Source organism: Anguilla rostrata, chromosome 3 (genome assembly GCF_018555375.3).
Source record: "Anguilla rostrata isolate EN2019 chromosome 3, ASM1855537v3, whole genome shotgun sequence".
Lineage (NCBI taxonomy): Eukaryota > Metazoa > Chordata > Actinopteri > Anguilliformes > Anguillidae > Anguilla > Anguilla rostrata.
Window position 1 is genome coordinate 977,229 of NC_057935.1, and position 20,272 is coordinate 997,500.

At 49.5% G+C, this 20,272-nt stretch overlaps 2 protein-coding genes across 2 annotated transcripts in view; both read right to left on the bottom strand.

Moving 5' to 3' along the window:
- Window positions 1–281: 281 nt before the first annotated feature.
- grpel2 (GrpE-like 2, mitochondrial) lies at window positions 282–5,933 on the bottom strand. The gene is made up of 4 exons (XM_064325285.1): window positions 5,913–5,933; window positions 1,442–1,598; window positions 1,194–1,275; window positions 282–1,054 (listed from the first exon to the last, which is right to left on the bottom strand). The coding sequence occupies exons 2-4, from the start codon at window positions 1,490–1,492 to the stop codon at window positions 690–692; spliced, it is 498 nt and encodes a 165-aa protein (XP_064181355.1). The 5' UTR covers window positions 1,493–1,598; window positions 5,913–5,933; the 3' UTR covers window positions 282–689.
- A 632-nt stretch (window positions 5,934–6,565) lies between these two features.
- LOC135249685 (actin filament-associated protein 1-like 1) overlaps window positions 6,566–20,272 on the bottom strand; it is an 18,140-nt gene continuing 4,433 nt past the window's right edge. Inside the window, exons 2-19 of the mRNA XM_064325203.1 lie at window positions 18,806–18,931; window positions 18,339–18,422; window positions 17,481–17,569; window positions 16,855–16,966; window positions 16,494–16,592; window positions 15,836–16,047; window positions 15,039–15,218; window positions 14,389–14,481; window positions 13,768–13,909; window positions 12,571–12,783; window positions 12,272–12,483; window positions 11,454–11,599; window positions 11,127–11,187; window positions 10,537–10,648; window positions 8,856–9,023; window positions 8,413–8,588; window positions 7,758–7,886; window positions 6,566–7,614 (exon numbers count right to left, since the gene is read on the bottom strand). Coding sequence (XP_064181273.1) covers window positions 7,588–7,614; window positions 7,758–7,886; window positions 8,413–8,588; window positions 8,856–9,023; window positions 10,537–10,648; window positions 11,127–11,187; window positions 11,454–11,599; window positions 12,272–12,483; window positions 12,571–12,783; window positions 13,768–13,909; window positions 14,389–14,481; window positions 15,039–15,218; window positions 15,836–16,047; window positions 16,494–16,592; window positions 16,855–16,966; window positions 17,481–17,569; window positions 18,339–18,422; window positions 18,806–18,931 — 2,381 coding nt within the window. The 3' untranslated portion in view covers window positions 6,566–7,587. The remainder of the gene's footprint in view (window positions 7,615–7,757; window positions 7,887–8,412; window positions 8,589–8,855; window positions 9,024–10,536; window positions 10,649–11,126; window positions 11,188–11,453; window positions 11,600–12,271; window positions 12,484–12,570; window positions 12,784–13,767; window positions 13,910–14,388; window positions 14,482–15,038; window positions 15,219–15,835; window positions 16,048–16,493; window positions 16,593–16,854; window positions 16,967–17,480; window positions 17,570–18,338; window positions 18,423–18,805; window positions 18,932–20,272) is intronic.

Genomic DNA, 20,272 nt, shown 5'->3' on the forward strand with positions numbered 1-20,272 from the left:
CCAGTACCACACACTCAATACGGTCACGAGACAAACCCAGTACCACACACTCAATACGGTCCCGAGACAAACCCAGTACCACACACTCAATAGGTCCAGACAACCGTACCCCCTCAAAGTCCGAGACAAACCCAGTACCACACACTCATTAAATCAGGACTTAATACAGTACTCCTCTCATGAGAAACAGTATCGTCCAGACATTCTACATTAAGCAGATTGTCTAAAAGTGAGCCTCTCAACAATCTACACATTCTAAGCTGGAGCGGCGGGGGTTATGGTTGCACGTAGCTGGTCTGTAGTAAAACAGTCAGGGCTCTATCAACATTTTTTTCCCAAGGAGCACACTGGCCCCTCACGTTGACAAATTTAGGAGCACACCAACATATCCCAATTAGCAGATGTGCTCCTAAATCATTCCCCCCCCCACCAGTTAGCACACATTATTGTTCAGGAGGAAATGCTCCTAAAATGGGAGCTGTGTGCAGGAGAGCCCTGACCTCGCTAACTACCGCTGCAGTTATTTAACATCGCTGCATCCATTCCAAAAATAAATATAAATATAAACATTTCTACATTCAATTGTACAAAATATGTTAAATATGTACATGCGAATATAAATCATCCCATTGAGAAGCATCTGAACATAAATAACCCCAGATGGGGCAGGGCGGGGGAGGGGGACTTCCTCACTGCTCCTGCGTCGCCATGGCGATGCCCACCCGGGCGTGGCGGATGGTGCGTCCGTGGAGCTTGTAGCCCTCCTGCTCGACCAGCGCCACGGCGCCGGGTTCCATGCCCTCGGCCGCCACATGGCACACGACCTGGTGCTGGTATGGGTCGTACTTGCCCCCGACGGGCATCATCTTCTCCAGCCCGTGCTTGGCGAAGACGGTCTCCAGCCGCTCCTGCACCCGCTGCAGGCCCTGGCGTGTTTTCTGCGCCCCCTCCTCCGCCCCCTCGCCCTCCTCCTCCGCCTCGCCCCGCAGCTCCCGCACCACCAGATCCAGCAGGTCTGCCACCTCCACCAGGTCCCGGCAGAAACTCTGGATTCCTATTGGTGGACACGGAGAAGAGAGGGGTGTTAAAATCGGAACAGGTTAACAGGTGCAGGTGAGACTTACCAGGTGCTGCGGGCCATTTTGGTCCATGAAACACAGAATGTTATTTTACAAACTCAGAATGAATCTCACCAAAGGTCTTGGCATCCTCAACGAACTTCTGAGTTTTCCTCCGAACCATTTCAGAATCAGCCAAGGCTTTTTTGTACTTCTCCTGGAAAACACACCAAAGGCACACACAAGATTCTCAGACAGTGATTACATTATCTGAAAAAAAGAAAAATCTCAAATATATCCAAAACAACAAATTAGTAAATTATTTTTTAAAAATATATTTAAAAGTAGAAACAGCGCCCCCTGTCTGTGGCCGCTGGTCTTACAGTCAGGCTCTGGACCTGCTCCCCCAGCTTGGTGGCTCGCATCTCCAGCATCTGAATGTTGGTCACCGCATGCGTCTGCTCCGTCGTGCCGTCATCGCCATGGCAATCGTCACCCGTGCTGCGCTGCTGTGCTGCTGTACTGTACTGAAGAGGAACTCTGGGTAGGACAGGGAAATGACACATTAGACGAACTCTGGGCGAGACAGGGAAAAGACACATTAGAGGACCTTACAGGGACAAAACGGATGTTCAGAAAATAGAAAGCACAACTCAAATGCTCTCAGCACTTTCCTAGAAATAGGAACTCTAAAATTCCATTTAATTGTGTCCCCACCAGGGGGCGTGAGCCTCTTTCTACTAAAAACCATGAGATCTGTGTTGTATTGCCAATTAATACTACTTTCATTAGGCCCAAACTTTTGCATCTTTAGCACAGTCTTTCAGAAATGCAGTTACGGATTACCCTAAAGGTCTGTACCAAATACTGACCATGCGATTTAATGAGTCTCCATAGCAACAGAAAGTGGAGTCTCACAAACTCATTCGCATCTGTGCAGGATATTCAGGTGAAAGAGCTCCATTTGGCCTGAGCAACAGCAGCAACATATCAGAGAGGACTATAGTGTGTGGTGTAGCACAGAGGTGAGGGAACTGGCCTTGCAGTCTGAAGGCTGCAGCTTTATCACTCAGCCAGGGACTGTCTGCCATTTCCCAGGATCAGCACCATTCATACACGATGGCACCAGCAGGCTAACCCTGGTCAGTACACACTGGTGAGCCGTGGTTTTGTTAACTGGCGCACCAACCAGGGAAGCTAGCTAGCAGTAGCCAAGCAGCTTGCTAATGATGAAAGTGTAATGTACCCTATAACAGCCAAAAGCCCTGCTATACACTGATGTGGATATACACTTATGGGAACTTCAGAAACATTTGCCCAACTATTACATGCATGTACAACAATGAACTGGGCAGCCAGTCAGTAAGGCAAGCTATCATGCATTAGCTGCACATGCTAAATTATTCTGCTGTAGCTAGTAGACCTAATTACCAGCGTAGCTCGACGGATGTCTGGGCCAAACTAGTTTTGCATGCTTGATCCATGAATGTCACGGGTTTGTCCTCACTAAGTTCTAAACAATCCTGAGTGAGTGTAATGTGTGGAGGGCGCAGGGGCAGTAATTTAACAGGCAGACGAGTAAAATAAAGGCTGTAAAGTTGAGAAAGGAGGGCCAGCACACAGTGCCTGCAGAGAGAGAGAGGCGGGCTGTGTCTGCTCGCTGCTCGGAGTGCTTTACGCCTCCATTTCCCATGAGACGGGGAGAACGGCACCAGGAAACGTTCACTCAAGAGTTCAAACAAACACATCTGCCTGCAAACAAAACAAACCACAGCTTTTCAAATAAACAAAGCTAATTGCTAACAAAATTACCCACGTGGCTCCTTATGCAAACAAGTGGCTACTGTTAACTGGTCTAGATATGGATGGAGAAGGAAAAGACCTATTTATTAGCCATTTTCATTTACAGCACAGAAAATATATACATTTTAAAACTTCATCTCTACTTAACATGTTTCCTATGTTCTTGTCCTGTGTAATCTGCTATGCTAAGGGCTGTTGCAACTATGCTTCTTTTACAAAAGAAACAATCTTTCATGCTACTGCTGAAGAATGAAAAACAATTATTTTTGACGGTGAAAAAAACCCGTTTCTGTTGTCAAATCCATAATTTATTCTAAACGGTTTTGCAAACCACGAGAGCCTGACAGGCAGTGTAGTGTGCAGTCACTCTGGACTTAGGATCATTGTGGGGAGTTTCATGCACGAGGACCTCCTGCTTCAAACCGCAGGGTAAACACTGGACAGGAACAGCTCAACAAATCAGACCAGCTCTGAGGAGAAAATCGGCTTTTTATACTGTACAGGAAGGAGAGACGCGCCACTCCTGGACGTAGCGCACACACGCACTCACTCGCGCACACACACACACTCGCGCACACGCACTCACTCGCGCACACCCTAAAACAAACAGGCCCTGAAAGGAACACGTAAATAAAACAGGTGAACTCAGACCAGCTGACGGACATTTACATCATTTGGCTGAAGCGCTTATCCAGAGCAAAAATGATTTGCATTTCAGCACGACCATCCAAGTTTCCAGCAAGTAAACAAGCCTGAATACAAATTAGCACTGTCCACACAATTTTAATCCAACCAATATAAACTCTTAAATAAAAAAAAATTTAAAAGATGGTTTCTCTACTAGATCAAGACATTCCAAGTCCATGTAGACTGATGCTACTCCTCAGAGTAAACGGATCGACTGTGTGACGCACAGACTATCTTTAAAGAACCTACCAGATAACTTTTCCAGGTGTCCAGAAAGTGGCCTCAGGACCCGGGAGGTCAGTTTACAGTGACCCCCTGGCTTAAAAGGCGCACTACTGTACTGCAATGTGTCAACCTGTCCAAACATGTTTACCAGAACGGCTAACGGGTGTAGGTGGGTGTAGTACAACAGAAAGGTTTCAAGTTCGATTGCTAACTAGGACACTGCCGTTAACCCGAACTTCAGTATATATCCAGCGCCATCTGCATAAACGGATACTGTGTAAAAGTTGCGCAAGTTGTTCTGGAGCGTCCCCTAAATTCCAGCGATGCAATGTAATCAGACTCATTTTTTCCGAAGAAATGCCATTTTAAAGCAACCAGGGGCACATTGCGGGCAAAGGGCAGTGTAAGGACACGTATTCATCCACGTACTACAGAACGGGACACAAGAAACGTACTGAATCATTGTGCCTGTCTAGACAACTTATTTTCTGTATACAAGTTCAACGTCACATTCATGTCTCCAAAACTTCAGCCGTTGTCTATCCAGAATTACCAGTAGTTAGAGCGGGTCATAAATCTAAGGACAAGAATTTAAATGAAGAAATGTTCGTTAAAATTTTAGTGTGCGCCTAAGAGCAACTCACTAAAACTCATACCAGGAAGTGAATCATCACAGATGAATAGCAAACAAATACGTAGAAACTATCAGACTTCAGGAAAAAATATCTATAAAGTAAGATCCTGTTCCACACCAAACAGTTTATTTCAGAAAGGTAAAAATAAATCCAACGTTCAGTGATTTTAAAGGCAACGCAACGCTACAATGCTTTCCACCAGTGAACTTGAAGCCAAATTAATACGTGAGCTCAAGCTCTCAAGGAATGGATCCCAAACGTGGCATCAGGGAGTGTTTAGGCTTACAGCCTATCTTCTAAACTGTCATGAAAAATAGCCATATATTTTATGAGTTAGCGGATATAGCCATCTATGTAACATATTATCAACCTGTAGTGTGTCAATATGCATTACCTGGAATACAATATTCGTGAAACGTTTTTATTTCGATTTTTCTGTTAACAGTGTTAAAACAGCCGACAAGCGTGAAAATACACAGACTAGCAGCTTTAACACTCGAAGTTAAAGCTTTAATTTGCCTTAGTGTAATAATGTCTCAAACATCTTTCATTATTTCTGTCACAATGTGGAGCGGGCGACACGGCTACGAGCCAACAGAGTCACAAGACTGGAGACAACAGCCAACGTTAGCCATTAAACCAGCTAAGCCACCCGCAGCACAAGCCAACACTTATATAAATACTGGCGTTATTAACTCGCTAACCAGCGAAAAAGAGAGAAGATATAACGCAAAATAACGAACCTAACTAACGTCAGCGACATCGTTTCAAATAACGGCGTTGGGCCAGCGCTAGCCAGCTGTTGGGGGTCAAACAACGGTAATACAGTACTAGCCATCGTAGCAGCTAACGGTCGAGCAAGGGAAGTAATCTAATATAATACGTTAGATTTAACAAAATACGACATATACAAAACAGATGTAATATACATATAAATAATGAATATCTTACTCGTTGCTCTTCGAGATGAAAGACCGTACTCTCCCCAAACAATTTAAACGGTTCCGCGAACAGCGTAAGAACTGTATAGCCATAGCGAGCCGCCACTGACTGGTACGACTTTCACTATCGCGGCTGGACCGCCTGTTACCCAGCATCCATTTCGGGACAAATTAACGGAACGTCATTTTTCCTACCTATGGGTTACTTTAGAAAATATAATCCAAGCCTTTTTAAGTATCATATAATCTAATATATATTTTTTAATTAAACAAATCAGCTGTCACGCTATTTCATGCTAAGCAATGAAATTACCATTAATTACATAAGCATAATGTTTAGGAATTAATCGGCAAATTATTCAATAGACTCCTAGTTGGTCTAAGTGTGGACACCGGACCACTAAAACTGACTATTTGGTAGAAAATGAACAAGTTAAAGACAAAGCAAACGAGGCAAACCTGCATTCTATTTATAAGAATGAAGAAAAATTCTCAGAGAATTTAAACAGATTTTCCACAAACTTAATTAATCAAGATATTGGCTGCAGCAAAAATCAGCATACGCAGGTATCCCCCAGGACGGAGTTTGAAAACCTCCGCACCAGTGCTTCTCCTGAAGGATTTGCTGTTGATAATGACCTTAAATAACCTTAAGCAGGAGAGAGATTGTGGAGAACAGCACCACTCAGTGGTGAATGCATGTCTATGCATCTGCAGATGGTCCTTGGATTCGTGTGTCATTGATGAAGAGGCTCTTGATGGATCCATCTGAGGCCAGGAGGAAGACATGTCTAATTTTCCATCAGTAAACCTCCGAAGAGCTGAGACCTCACTGCTCTCATTGGGCGTCATTCTGAAAACTTTTCCTAAATTATTCTTATTTTTGTTCTTAAAAATGTTCAGAAGAAAAACCAATATTGGATTTATGACGTGCAGACCTTTGTCTTTGTGCACATCCCAGGTGTATGAGATGATGAATGCAGACTCTAAATGCTGATGTAAGTTTTACACAGAATACTGTTCATGTGATTAATATAAGGAAACAGCCACAAACAAATACAGATAAGAAAAAAAAGATGAATGCTGAAACGTTCTTGGAAACGTTCTCACACACAGTATACAATTACATGTGATCGTACACATGTTTTATGAATGAGGCCCATTGTGAGAGGGTATTCACACTTTGGAGAGAACAGTAATTAACTAACACAAAGGATCAGTACAGAAAGTCGTGATTTAATTTGTATTTATCCCTTAACCATCTCCAAGTAAAAAAAAAAAAAATTAAATTAAAAAAAAATCTGTAAAGTGCAAAGTTCAAAGGTTAGTGAGAGGCTCAAAGATGCAACAACGATGTATAATATGCGGAAACATTATACCTCATTGTTTTTGTTAGATATTTTGGAATAATTACATTTATAAGTGGTTATACGGTCCAGATTCATAAGCAATGGTACTGATCTCTGGTACTATAAAAAATGTCCAGCACCAGAAGGATCTGCAATGAGTTTAAACCTTAGAGGTTTGCATCAGTGAGAGTTCATTAGCACCAGTTACAGCGAAAGAGTTTAAAGTTTGTGACGCCCTTATCTCAGAGCAAAGAGACAACATTGCACAGTGTAAAAAATGTGACTGAATAAAAATGACGTGTACAAAACACTCAATGTCTCCTCCACTCTCAACAGCAGTACATTAAAAAATAAGGACTTGAAACTACTCTTAAACATGGATCATTTGTGTTTTCGTCTCATAGATCTCACAGTGAAACCGATTTTTTTCTTTCCATTTGGTGACCGTTCAGAACCAGCCTGCAACAGAAAATCCCAGCGCATTCATTCTCCAAAACCACAAACAATGTTTCCCTTCAAATCGCTCAAAAGCACTTCCCCTCCGTCTGCAGACAGCTCAGTCCCCAGATCTGAACAGGTGTCATCCTGTCATTCACATCGATCACAGACACACCCCACTCAGCTTTGAGGTGAGGTCAAAGCACTTGTCCTCTTGCTCTGTGGTAAAGCAGAGGCATGCGAGTTGAAAGATGCCCCCTGGGAATGAAATACATCCAGGAACTCAGTTTGTTATGCGACGATGACAACCATCAGGAGGGAGCTACCCAAACCATTCTAAAGAGAGGAGGGGGTGAGGGTCAAAGGGCATCCTCTCTCTCTCTTCCACTTAGTCACATGACACAGAAACGTTCTCCTCTGGTTCAAGCCTTCTCATTGGTCCTCATTTCCTTTAGGTTCCTTTCTTTGACTCCCATTCCTGCAAACAGGTAAACAGTGATGTCACTTCCTGTACCACTTCCTGTACCGGCTCTATCAAAATGATAAATGTGCGTAGGCTAAACGCAGCAGCTGCAGCTGCACTCTGACGGGTTTGCGGACAGCGGGAATGTGGGGACGCACCTTGGTCTTCTGCAGGACGTTTCCTTTGGTGGACGCGTAGATGGAGAGTGGCCGCTTGCGCAGTTCTGACGCACAGTTGACTGGCAGCAGAGTATCGCCATAGTGACCATCGCCCTTCCCGCCTTTTACCTGAGAACACACCTGTTCAGTCTCACACTGCAGGGTGGTCTGGTCTGGGAGATGAGTACAGCTAAGGGTCTACTGTGTCTGTAGGTTTGGGAGGTCAGTACTGCAGTGTGCTGTAGTGTTTGGGTCGGTGGTTTGGGGAGGTCAGTACTGCAGGGTTTGTGTCGGTGGTTTGGGGAGGTCAGTACTGCAGGGTTTGTGTCGGTGGTCTGGGTTGGGTGAGTACAGCAGGGTTTGTGTCGGTGGTTTGGGGAGGTCAGTACTGCAGGGTTTGTGTCGGTGGTTTGGGTCGGGTGAGTACTGCAGGGTTTGGGTTGGTGGTTTGGGTTGGGTGAGTACTGCAGGGTTTGTGTTGGTGGTTTGGGGAGGGTCAGTACAGCAGGGTTTGGGTCAGTGGTTTGGAGAGGGTCAGTACTGCAGGGTTTGTGTCGGTGGTCTGGGTTGGGTGAGTACAGCAGGGTTTGTGTCGGTGGTTTGGGGAGGGTCAGTACTGCAGGGTTTGGGTCAGTGGTTTGGAGAGGGTCAGTACCTTGCTGGCAGGACGGCTCTCGTCTGGAGCACCGAGCGCTCCTCCTGCTAGAGACTTCCTCAGGTTCTCCTTCACCACGCTGAGCTTCAGCTCCAGCTCCACCCTCTGCGCCTCCTTCTCCTTACAGCTCTCCTCCAACCGCGACACACGCTCCTCCAGGGCTGTGTGCTTACCCACTACGGTAATCACACACACACGTAATCACATAAGCACACACACCAGCAGGAATATCAGAAGCATGATCTTGGTCTATAACACATGCTACCACTAGATGGTGGTAGAGTTCCACAGGAAACAACTTTTCTGCCCAGTCTTCAACTGTAACTACATTACATCGCTGGCATTCAGCAGACGCTCTTATCCAGCACCACTAACACAATTCTTTACTTCAAAACATTTTTGATGTGTGTGTGCGCGCGTGTGTGTGTGTGCTACTCTCTCACCGGCAGAGCTCTTCAGCTCCTCCTTGGCCTCCCTCCTCTCCTTGCGCAGGAGGAGCAGGGCATTTCGGACGCCGTCCCGCTCCCTCTCCAGCTCCTCCTTCTCCTGCAGGTACCGCCGTGCGTCCTCCTCCGCCCGCGTCTTCCCGTACTTCCCGTAAAGATTGGCGTCTGAGACGGAGGAGGAGCGAGAGTGGCGTTACTGCCTCAAACGCGTCTGCAGGATCACATCATCCCTCTCTTTACCTGGTGCCAGGATCACATCATCCCTCTCTTTACCTGGTGCCAGGGTCACATCATCCCTCTCTTTACCTGGTGCCAGGATCACATCATCCCTCTCTTTCCCTGGTGCCAGGATCACATCATCCCTCTCTTTACCTGGTGCCAGGATCACATCATCCCTCTCTTTACCTGGTGCCAGGGTCACATTATCCCTCTCTTTACCTGGTGGCAGGTACCACAGAATGCCCTGCAGGCATTAAACAGACCCAACCGTCTTCCCGCCATAGTGGCGAAGGAGCAGGGAAAGCCGATCCCGGATTAGTCGTCAGGGGCTGGAAGAATCTCCCGAGCTACTGTAGCAAACCACACAGCGAAGGGTCAAAGGTCATAAGGCTGTGACCCGAGGGGTTGTGGGAAGGTGAGGCAGTCACGCTCGCTCACACAGAGAGCGGCAGAGAACCCGAGAGGGGCTCGTAAATATCAGGTTACCCCACCCCCCCATTACCGACGGGGAGGGGCGCCCTTTGAAGCGACCGCGCCGAAGCTTTCACTCGATACTCTTCAGGTCATGGAACGCGGTGAGAGTCGGGGGGGGTGTAATTGGCGGTCAGACACAGAGATGGGCGAAGAGCCATAAACCTGACAACATCAGAATGACCCAGAGCAGCCGTGCCCCTCTCTACACCCTGCACCGAGCCGGCCCGGGAACACGAGGACCGTCTCCGTGGTTACAGTGTCACCGCGGTTACCGTGTCACTGTGTTTTATTAAGAAGCGTAAGACGGGTGGAGACGCGGGACTCCAATCTCGTCTGACTGGGAGGAGAGCATAAATAAGACGACTGCGTTCGTTATTCACAAGGAACCTGAAATCTGATAAACACTGTGACTCATTCTCAGTCTAGACCTTTCAACATCTGAATCATTGTCAGTTTATAATAAAAACCTTCCACAGATACACCCAGTTATTATAACCCTGTAATGTAACCCTGTAACGTTACAAATGCCTGTAATGTAATAACCCAGAGTATAATATCCAGACAGTGCGGGCTGTCTCACAAACAAACACACAAACATGCACACACACACACACACACACACAGACACGCACACACACGCACACACACACAGACACGCACACACACACACACACACACGCACACACACACACGCACACACACGCCACACACACACACACACACACAGACACGCACACACACACACGCACACTCACTCATTCAGAAATTCCCCACAGCCCGGGGGGGCTGGAAACAGGAATTTGATTCGAGTGTAGAGCTTACTGTACCCCCCAAGCCAGGGACACTCCCCCCCTGTGCCCCCCCCAAACCCCCCAGCCCCCCCAGCCCGGGACACTCACTGGACCCGTGCCCCCCCACGTGGCCCCCACTCCCCCATGGCACCCCCCCAGCCCCCAGCCCCCAGCCCCCAGCCCGGGACACTCACTGGACCCGTGCCTCTTCACGCTGCCCTGGGGCTGCAGCTTCTCTGTATCTCTGCTGGAGAAGGAGGAGCGTCTTCTCACTGGGGCGTTAGGCTCCGCCCCCTGCTCCTCTGCCTGTGCGGGGGGAGGGGGGGGGGACACAACGGTCAGTGACAGACGCGACAGCACAGTTCCCCACACAAGACTTCCTTCAGCAGACCCTGGATGCCGTTTCAGCCAAACTGCAAAAAGTGAGATCAGCACGTCTCTCATTCCCAGACTCCAGACACAGTGAACAGAGATCTTTTCAACTCTGCACAGCTTCCAGTGAAGATATTACAAAACGTCCCAGAGGGGTAGAAATGAAACCACGGCAGCATTTTCAATAAACAACTGAACCTCTGACCGGCAAGGAACATTCGGATAAAAAAACCAAGGGGATTATGGGTAATAAACATATTCTACGCTACGTTAAACTAACTGGAGAGTCACAGGTTCGTTTTTTGGGGGCATAGGGCACAAACACACTCAAACCCCCAAGACACCAGCCCCCCACAGCCCCCGAAACCGCCACCCCTCCCTAAACCTGGCCCTCCCCCAGGGGGACACGCACCTGCACACTCTCATACGGGACCTCATCATACGTCCTGCCCTCAGCGCTGGAGGTGGCCCACCTGAAGCAGAGAGGATGAGGGACAGAGAGAAGGAGGGATGAGCACCAGAGAGGGAGGTATGGATTGTGTCCCACCAATGAAGCCCCACCCACTCATACCCTCAGCCCCACTCACCAATAAACTCACCCCGCCCACTCCTAAGTTGAAGCCCCGCCCCACTCCCCAGCCCCACCACCCCAAATTGAAGCCCCGCCCACACACACCCAGCCCCACCCAACCCAAATCTGAAGCCCCGCCCACACACCCCCAGCCCCACGCTGACTCACAGGAAGGAGTGGCGGGCGGCGTCGCGGATGTTGGCGATGGTGTCCACGTCCACGTAGTCATAGTGCAGAGACTCGGGATCAGCAGCACAGCCTGTCTCAGCCAGCAGAACACCCAGCCAGCGCCCCATCTCCTCAGAACAGCTGGCCTGATGGACAGACAGACAGACAGGGAGACACACACACACACACACACACACACATACATACAGGCAGGCAGACAGACACACACACACACACACACACACAGACAGGCAGGCAGGCAGGCAGACACACAGACACACACACATACAGACAGACAGACAGACACACACGCACACACACACAGATACACACAGACACATACAGACAGACAGGCAGGCAGACAGACAGACACACACACACACACACAGACAGGCAGGCAGACAGACACACACACACACACACACACAGATACACACAGACACAGACAGGCAGACAGGCAGACAGACAGACACAGAAGATAAGATAAAAGAACAGATGGAGAGATATTGTAATGTAATGTAATGTAATATTGTGTCACTCAGACAGATATATGGATTCAAATGTTCACACTTTAGAATGAATCAGTCAGACTCGATATTTCCCTCTGCTTTGTAGACAGAATTAAACTGTTTGATATGTACTGAGGCTAGTGGGAGGAACAGCTGCTCACTGATTGGCCAGATGAAGGTAGGGCTTTGTGCCCATGCCCCCTTCCTGCAACCCCCCCCACCCCCTTGCCCCCATGCCCTTAGGCTGCCCCCCAACCCCTGCCTCGATGCCCTGTCCCGCACCCCCCGCCCCCTGCCCCCCAGTCCTACCTCCAGCACCGTCACCACGTTGCCCCCCCGCATGATGCGGAAGGCGAAGGGGTGTTTGGGGCCCAGTCCCGGGACGACCTTGCAGCCCTGCAGGGCCACGGCGCTGAGGTGGGTGCGCAGGTCGCCCCTGTCCCGGTGGAGGAACAGAGACCCCCTCCGAACGCAGCACCAGCGCTCCCTCCAGCTCTGGTTCACCAGCACGCCCAGGTACCCTGCAAACACGCCGCAGTCAGCGCTGTCCCGCCCAGGGCATGCTGGGTAAGGCGCGGCGAAGGGGAGGAATCAGGAGGAGACCTCACCGCTGCGGGGGTCCTCTTCCGCGCGGGGGTCTCCTGGGAGCGGGGGCTTCTTTTTGGAGAAGCTGATAATCCGGGTGATCTTACGCCCCGCCGCCCGACTCACTGATTCCGTCAGCTCAGAGAGAGCGCCCCGCTTCACCTTCCCTACAGAGACACACACACACACACAGACACACAGACACACACACACACACACACACACACACACACACACTCAGTTACAGGAAAACTGCAACAGCAGGAATCAGATCCATTGAGCAAACACTAAAGTACAAGAGCAAGCTAGCCTGCAACCACATGAATACGTTCCCATGTACTTTCCAAAAACTGTTCACATCCCGTTTCCAAAGCAGCCACAGAAAGGTTGCTAGTGGTTTTTCATAACAAAAAAGCAGGTCCACACACTCCACACACCCCCACTCCCTGTTGCTGAAACCTTCTGGAGCAGATTCAGCAGAAGAGTGGGTTTATTTAACCCGTCTTCAAAGGTGTAAAGTGGGCAGAAATACCCAGTGCTGCTGGGAAATGCAGTTCAGAGAGGTGATGGAAGTCAGGGGACTTCCAACCTCCAACCCGCTGCACAATCACTCCGTTCTTACTCCTGTGCGTTTTAAAAAAAGCGTTCTCAGCACAATGAGTGAGATCCAGGTGTTGGCTGTGGTCACAGGCATTGTCAGAGTGGGTAGAGTGTGAGAATTACAGGGTGGGGTGGGGTGGGGGTCGGGGGGGGGGGCGGGGGGTTGCCAGGGATCCTACAGCATTCAGCCGCATGAAAGACTGGGGCAGAGAGGCTCTGATAGAGCACTTCCTGTCTGACCACTTCCTGTCTTTGTCTCTGGGTGACATCATTGTGTGTTCAAGAATAACCCGGAACCTGGAGTTTAGGGCAGAAGGACTGAACAGGCTGTAGGCGTGTGAGACGGACAGGCACACAGACAGGTGCACAAACAGAGGGGTTTCCTGGGGCTAAGTTGGACAGACAGACAGACAGACAGATAGACAAGCAGGTAGGTAGGCTGACACACAGACGGACAGACAGACACACACACACACACACACACAGACAGCACAGAAGACGACAGACAGGCAGAGGCAGACAGGACAGACAGCACAGCAGAAGCACAAGTAGGTTATGCTGGAGGAGACAGCTGGCATGAGTCCTAACCCCGCTGGCAGGAAGTGCTGCAGACTACCTACGCTCTGGCATGAGGCACAGTACTGGATAAGCGAAAGCAGCTACAGTAGTTTGGGAGCGGTCCTGGGGTGTGGGCGCTGTGAGGACGGTGTCGGCTGCTGCCACACTGTCAGAGTCAGAGGCCTGTTTATCAGCCAACGGCCTCTGTGGGAAGAGCCAACGCTACGATCAGCACAACGCTAACACACACACTCATACACACCTTACACACACACACACACACACTCAGACACACACACACACACACACATACATTACACACTCACACACACACACACACACCACTAAAAAATTACCACACACACCACACATCACACACACACACACACACTACATACACACTCACCATTTACACACACACATCACACCTTCACACACTCAACAACACACACACACCACACCACACACACATACATTACACACTCACACACACACACACACTCTCTCACTCTCACACACACACACACACACACACATAACACACACTCTCTCTCTCACACACACATTACACACTCACACACACACTTCTTTTTCCACTGAGCAGATCTCTACACCAAACAATGTACTGCTCTGAATCTTGCACTGTTCCCCCTCTCTCTCTCTCTTTACACAGAGCTCTTCACCTTGTCCGGGTCAGTCTTTTGTTGGATGACAGGCGAGGTGGGCGTGTCCAGTCCATTGCTGCCATGGATCTGTCCGCTGGCTTCCCTGATAACCTGTGAGTGTCACCACAAATAACAGTTCACATGTTGTAAAATACACATTATTACCATGCAGAATGCTAGCCTGCAAATAAGCATAACATCAGTGATATGAGAGGGGATGTGTCCCTAAGCACATTAGGGATGTGAGTGTGGATGTGACCCTAAACTCATTAGGGATGTGAGTGGGGATGTGACCCTAAGCACATTAGGGATGTGAGGGGATGTGACTCTAAGCTCATTAGGGATGTGAGTGGGGATGTAAGTAGGGATGTGAGAGGGGATGTGACCCTAAGCACATTAAGGATGTGACCCTAAGCATATTAGGGATGTGAGTGGCGATGTAAGTAGGGATGTGAGGGGTGGATGTGACCCTAAGCACATTAGGGATGTGAGTGGGGACGTAACTAGGGATGTGAGAGGGGATGTGACCCTAAACTCATTAGGGATGTGAGAGGGGATGTTACCCTAAGCACATTAGGGATGTGAGAGGGGATGTGACCCTAAGCTCATTAGGGATGTGAGTGGGGATGTGACCCTAAGCTCATTGGGGATGTGAGCAGGGATGTTACCCGCAGCCACCCCTCCGCCTGCTCTTTGCTCTGCACGGCCAGCACCAGCGTCTCGCCGCCGGGTAGAGAGAACCGCAGCTCGTGTTTCTTGCGACGGCCATCTTTGGGCGCGTAGGCGACGCTGCACAGGCTGAGCTGCACGTCCGTGGAGGGCCTGCGGTCCTTGGAGCTCTTGTAGCACTGTTACCATGACGCAGACGGACACAGACGGACACAGACGGACAGACAACCACTTCACTCACCCTCATTTTATTTATTACACAGGAAAACAAGTGCAGAGAAAGGCCACTAAGATTCAAATGAACTGACTCGGTCTAAAAACTGTTCTGCACGACTGTGAGGTCTAATAATAACATTGACATTTCTTTAATAATGAAGGCGGGTGTTTTCACTGCAAGGTGTTTATGTTCTTATGAACAAAGTGGAATCCATGACTGCAGGGATGGGTTTGTTTACTCTGTAGAGCCGGTGCAGTCTGGCCCGTACCACCCAGAATCTCTGAGTTCTCTGGGGTCACGCGTTAAGACCCACACAGCGAGAATCTCACACTCCCTCACGCCCCAAAACCCTCACACCCTCAGCTAAAGCTGCTCTGAGTTTGTTTGTGTCTTTTAAGATGCATTTACTGTAACTTTAAAGTGAAAACAGGCTCAGTTTTTGCATTTCTGAACAACCAGCGTCAGCTCCAGCCCTGTGTCTGACAGTTCTCCCCGAACCCGGGACTTTCCCCGAGACGCTCAGCCGCCGGGGTTCACGAAAGCGCATCGCTGCGTAACCGCGGCGACGGCGGGGCCAACCTGCAGCCGGTTCTGGCGGATGACGGTCAGCTGCTTGGCCCACTGGCCGAACCTCTTCTTCCTCAGGAGGAAGGCGCAGATCCGGCAGTCCTTGGCCAGGCCCATGGAGTTCTCCTCCGACGGCCACTGGTGCGTCAGGCGCGGGGCCTTCCCCTCGTCCTCTTCCTCATCGTACGACTCGTACGAGCTGCTCAGAGCGTCCGAGTCGTTGTCTGCGTGATCGTGCGCACAGACAGGAAACCACCGTCAGAATAAATAACGCGTCTCATTCTCACTTACTTCCGTCTGTTAGGAATTAAAGAAGATCCTTTGATCTTAATGAGACCAAATCTGTCCGGGACCCACAGAACCACAGATCCAAACTGTCACTGAGAAGCCAAACGTAAATTATTTATTACTTCCACAAATGAATTTAACTTCCCTTCACTCTGAGCAAAACAACATTATAACAGGTACATGTTTATTGTGATTTCAACACTAACAGAGTTGATATGAGTTCAGTAGGGATCAAATGTACTCTATCAGAGTAAAATGGACCGTTGGTTTACTGTAACACTGAAGCTTTATGCATGTAGTTGTGAACTTTAGGGCTACTCCAGGGTTTAAAAGTGAAGCGGTTTCTGTAACGGGGTCTAGCGGTGTTGATCTGCAGGCTCACAGGAGTTCTTGCGCTGCCCGTTGATCCGCGTGGTGGGGTAGGTGTTCTCAGCATCTTCATAGTACCCGTCTTCGATGGAGTTGGGGGGACTGGAGTTGCCTAGGAGATTAAGGGTCAGAGGTCACACTGTGGGCAGAGCTACAGCACTCACTGCGGGTGGTGATTGGTCAGGGGGCGGAGCTAGAGCACTCACTGCAGGTGGTGATAGATCAGTGGGTGGAGCTAGAGCACCCACTGCGGGTGGTGATTGGTCAGGGGGAGGAGCTAGCGCACTCACTGCGAGTGGTGATTGGTCAGGGGGCGGAGCTAGAGCACTCACTGCGGGTGCTGATAGATCAGTGGGTGGAGCTACAGCACTCACTGCGGGTGGTGATGTATTGGGGCATCTTCCCAGGGCCGAGGGGTACAGCCTCCTCGTAGTAATCCTCAGGAGGGGGCGTGGTTGGAAGGGGGGGTGGGGTGTCAGCTGGACTCTGTGGGGGACACAACAAAAAGAACTCAACCACCTCCCAACCTGTCATCATCGCAATTCAGAGAAACGCTAGGGAGTTGACACATTACTTGATGCGACCAATCAGCCGCGTTGACAGCCCCTCTTTGCCTCCTCTCCTGACCCTGTCCTCTCGCGCATCATTCCCCCAGATGAGCACTCCAATAGAGAAATACGCTCTGAATACCTTATTCTGTAGGTGCCCTTACCCCGCCATCAACTTGTGTGTGTGCTGTACTCGTCAGTTAGCTGCCCATGTGCTGTGCTGCTTGCTGCCCAGCCTGCCCCCTGCCTCCGCCCCAGCCCCTGCCCTGTCAGCTGAGTCCCCGTCACCCAGAATTATGAGAAATACGCTCCTTTATACACTGATTTAAACAGGTCACCTTCCCTGTGTGTGTGTGTGTGTGTGCATGCAGTGCAGGTGTGTGTGTACATGTGTGTGCGTGTGTGTGTATGTGTATGCGCACCTTCCCGACGCAGGCCACGGGGCGACTCACCGATTTAGGAGGGGGCGTTTGGGGCACCTCCTCTTCCCCTGAGGCTTTCTGCTCCTCCACAGAGTCTTTGTAGGAGCGCAAGTCACAGTCTGTATCAGAGCAACAGACTGTTACACACACACACACACACACACACACACACACACACACACTCACAACACACACACACACACACACACACACACACACACACTCTCACACTCACACACACACACACACACACACACTCTCACACACACACTCTCACATATACACTCACACACACACACACACTCTCACATATACACTCACACACACACACACACACACACACACACACACACACACACACACACACACACACACACACACACACACACACACACACACACACACACACACACACACACCACACACACACACACACTCACACACACACTCACACACACACAAACACTCTCACAGACACACACACACACACACACACACACACACACACACACACACTCTCACAGACATACACACTCTCACACTCACACACACACTCTCACATATACACACACACACACAAACACTCTCACAGACATACACACTCTCACACACACCACACACACACACACACTCTCACACACACACACACACCACACACTCACACACACACACACACACACTCTCACAGACAACACTCTCACACACACACACACACACACTCACTCTCACACACACACACACACACACACTCTCACAACAACACACACACACACACACACAACACACTCTCACATATACACTGACACACACACACAATCACACACACACATGCACAGACACACATACATACACACACTCACACATGCACACTCACTGTGGTGCACTCACCAAACTCCTCAAACAGGGACTCCACAAAACTTGTGCCGTTTCTGTACACAGAAGTGTTCATGTACATGTAGTCTGTTCCGTTCACTATGGAACACACACACACGCACACACGGATACACAAAGATAAAGCACATTGTTAGATCACTTGTTGGTATAACGGACTTGATCACTAGTCACCTTCTGGACGTTTATACACACATCACACTGACCCTAGCCTTCTCTGTCTATCTCAGCCTCATCCCTTAAATATTATCACTCAAGAAATGTCATTCTATGTTCATTAAAAATGTGTATTATGAATGGACATGGTATATTCTTATACTGGTGACTAAATAGAGAGAACATTGGTATTGGGTTTCCCCCCGTTACTACAAAAAAAGATTCATACACACTCTTTCCCTCTCCAATCTCTCTCTCTCTCCAGTCACTCTTTCCCTCTCCCCCTCCCTCTCTTCCCTCTCTCTCACCGGAGGGCTGCAGCTGTTTCAGCAGGCTCCTGACTGCACTCTTCTTCTCCTCCGTGGCAGAGCTCAGTGTTTCATGGTCCAGCAGCTTCAGCAGGACGTTCAGCTCTGTCACCAGGTGCTCCATCGCTGCAGGGGAAAGGTCAGAGGTCAGAGGTCACACCAGGGACGTCAGCACAAGCGCAGACTGCATGGCAAGTAAGCAGATGGTCAGAGTCAAGTACCGCGTGTCTGCACTCAGTGGTTCTACAGGTAGCACCTGTATGGTCAGTCAGTGGTTCTACAGGTAGCACCTGTATGGTCAGTCAGTGGTTCTACAGGTAGCACCTGTACGGTCAGTCAGTGGTTCTACAGGTAGCACCTGTAGGTTTCCATCTCACCTCTAATCAGCAACAGCTGCAGAGCTGAGCGGCTAACTCAGATTCACTCAACAGAAAATACCAAATACACAGAATGAAACACTGTCAGTTCCATATGCATGTGACCGCATGCATGCTGTACAGGGTTGGATGCATTTTACAATATATTACATTATATATTACAGGCTGATTCAAAAATGTGAGCACAAATCCCATCTTAAAGTGCTGATATGTAACAGTTTCCTTATATTAAAACATTTATATGTTTAGGATAATTTCTGTTACCCTGGATACAGTCCCGGTGCAGCAGAGCTGTACACCCCCACCTGGGAGACTGAGGCGTCTCTCGCCATGGCAACCGGCCCATCATGTCTTTTTTACCGTAGAGGTCCCTTTAAACCCGCACACCCCCCACCCCCGCAGCCCCTCCGCATCTATACCCCTAACACCCCCCCCCCATCCACACACACTGCTGGCTAAGCTCACTTCATCCCTCCCCAGGCCACCCGTCAGCCCAGTTCTGTCTTACAGGGTCACGCTCCCCCACACACTCTCTCTCTCTCACACACACACACACACACACACACAGCACACACACTCATCACACACCACATACAGACACACACACACACACACACACACACACAGCACACACACTCATCACACACCACATACACACACACACACACACACAGCACACTGCACTGGGCTGAACACACACTCCCGCTCTACTGATCACACCTGAGCAAATGTGCCTGAAACACTGTGGTATCAGTCTGGGAACAGTCAGCCCACAACACATCTGACAGACCAGATCAAAGCCCTGCTATGCACTATGATCAGAAGAAATTAGCCGAACCGGTGTGAGTGTGTGTATACTGTGTGTGCTGTATGTGTGCTGTGTAGGGGTGTGTGTGTGTGTGAGTGAGGGTGTGTGTGCATGTGCGTGCGTGCGTGCGTGTGTGTGTGTGTGTGTGTGTGTAAGGGTGTGTGTGTGTGTGAGTGTGTGAGTGAGGGTGTGTGTGTGTGTGAGTGTGTGAGTGAGTGTGTGCGTGAGGGTGTGTGTGTCTGTGAGTGAGGGTGTGTGTGTGTGTGTGTAAGGGTGTGTGAG

Excerpts from the sequence above, each read along its gene's own strand:
- grpel2 (XM_064325285.1), bottom strand. The coding sequence starts at position 1,492 with ATGCTGGAGATGCGAGCCACCAAGCTGGGGGAGCAGGTCCAGAGCCTG. Across the intron at positions 1,276-1,441 it reads AGCAGGTCCAGAGCCTGACT|GAGAAGTACAAAAAAGCCTT; the intron begins GTAAGACCAGCG and ends TGTGTTTTCCAG. Across the intron at positions 1,055-1,193 it reads TGAGGATGCCAAGACCTTTG|GAATCCAGAGTTTCTGCCGG; the intron begins GTGAGATTCATT and ends GTCCACCAATAG.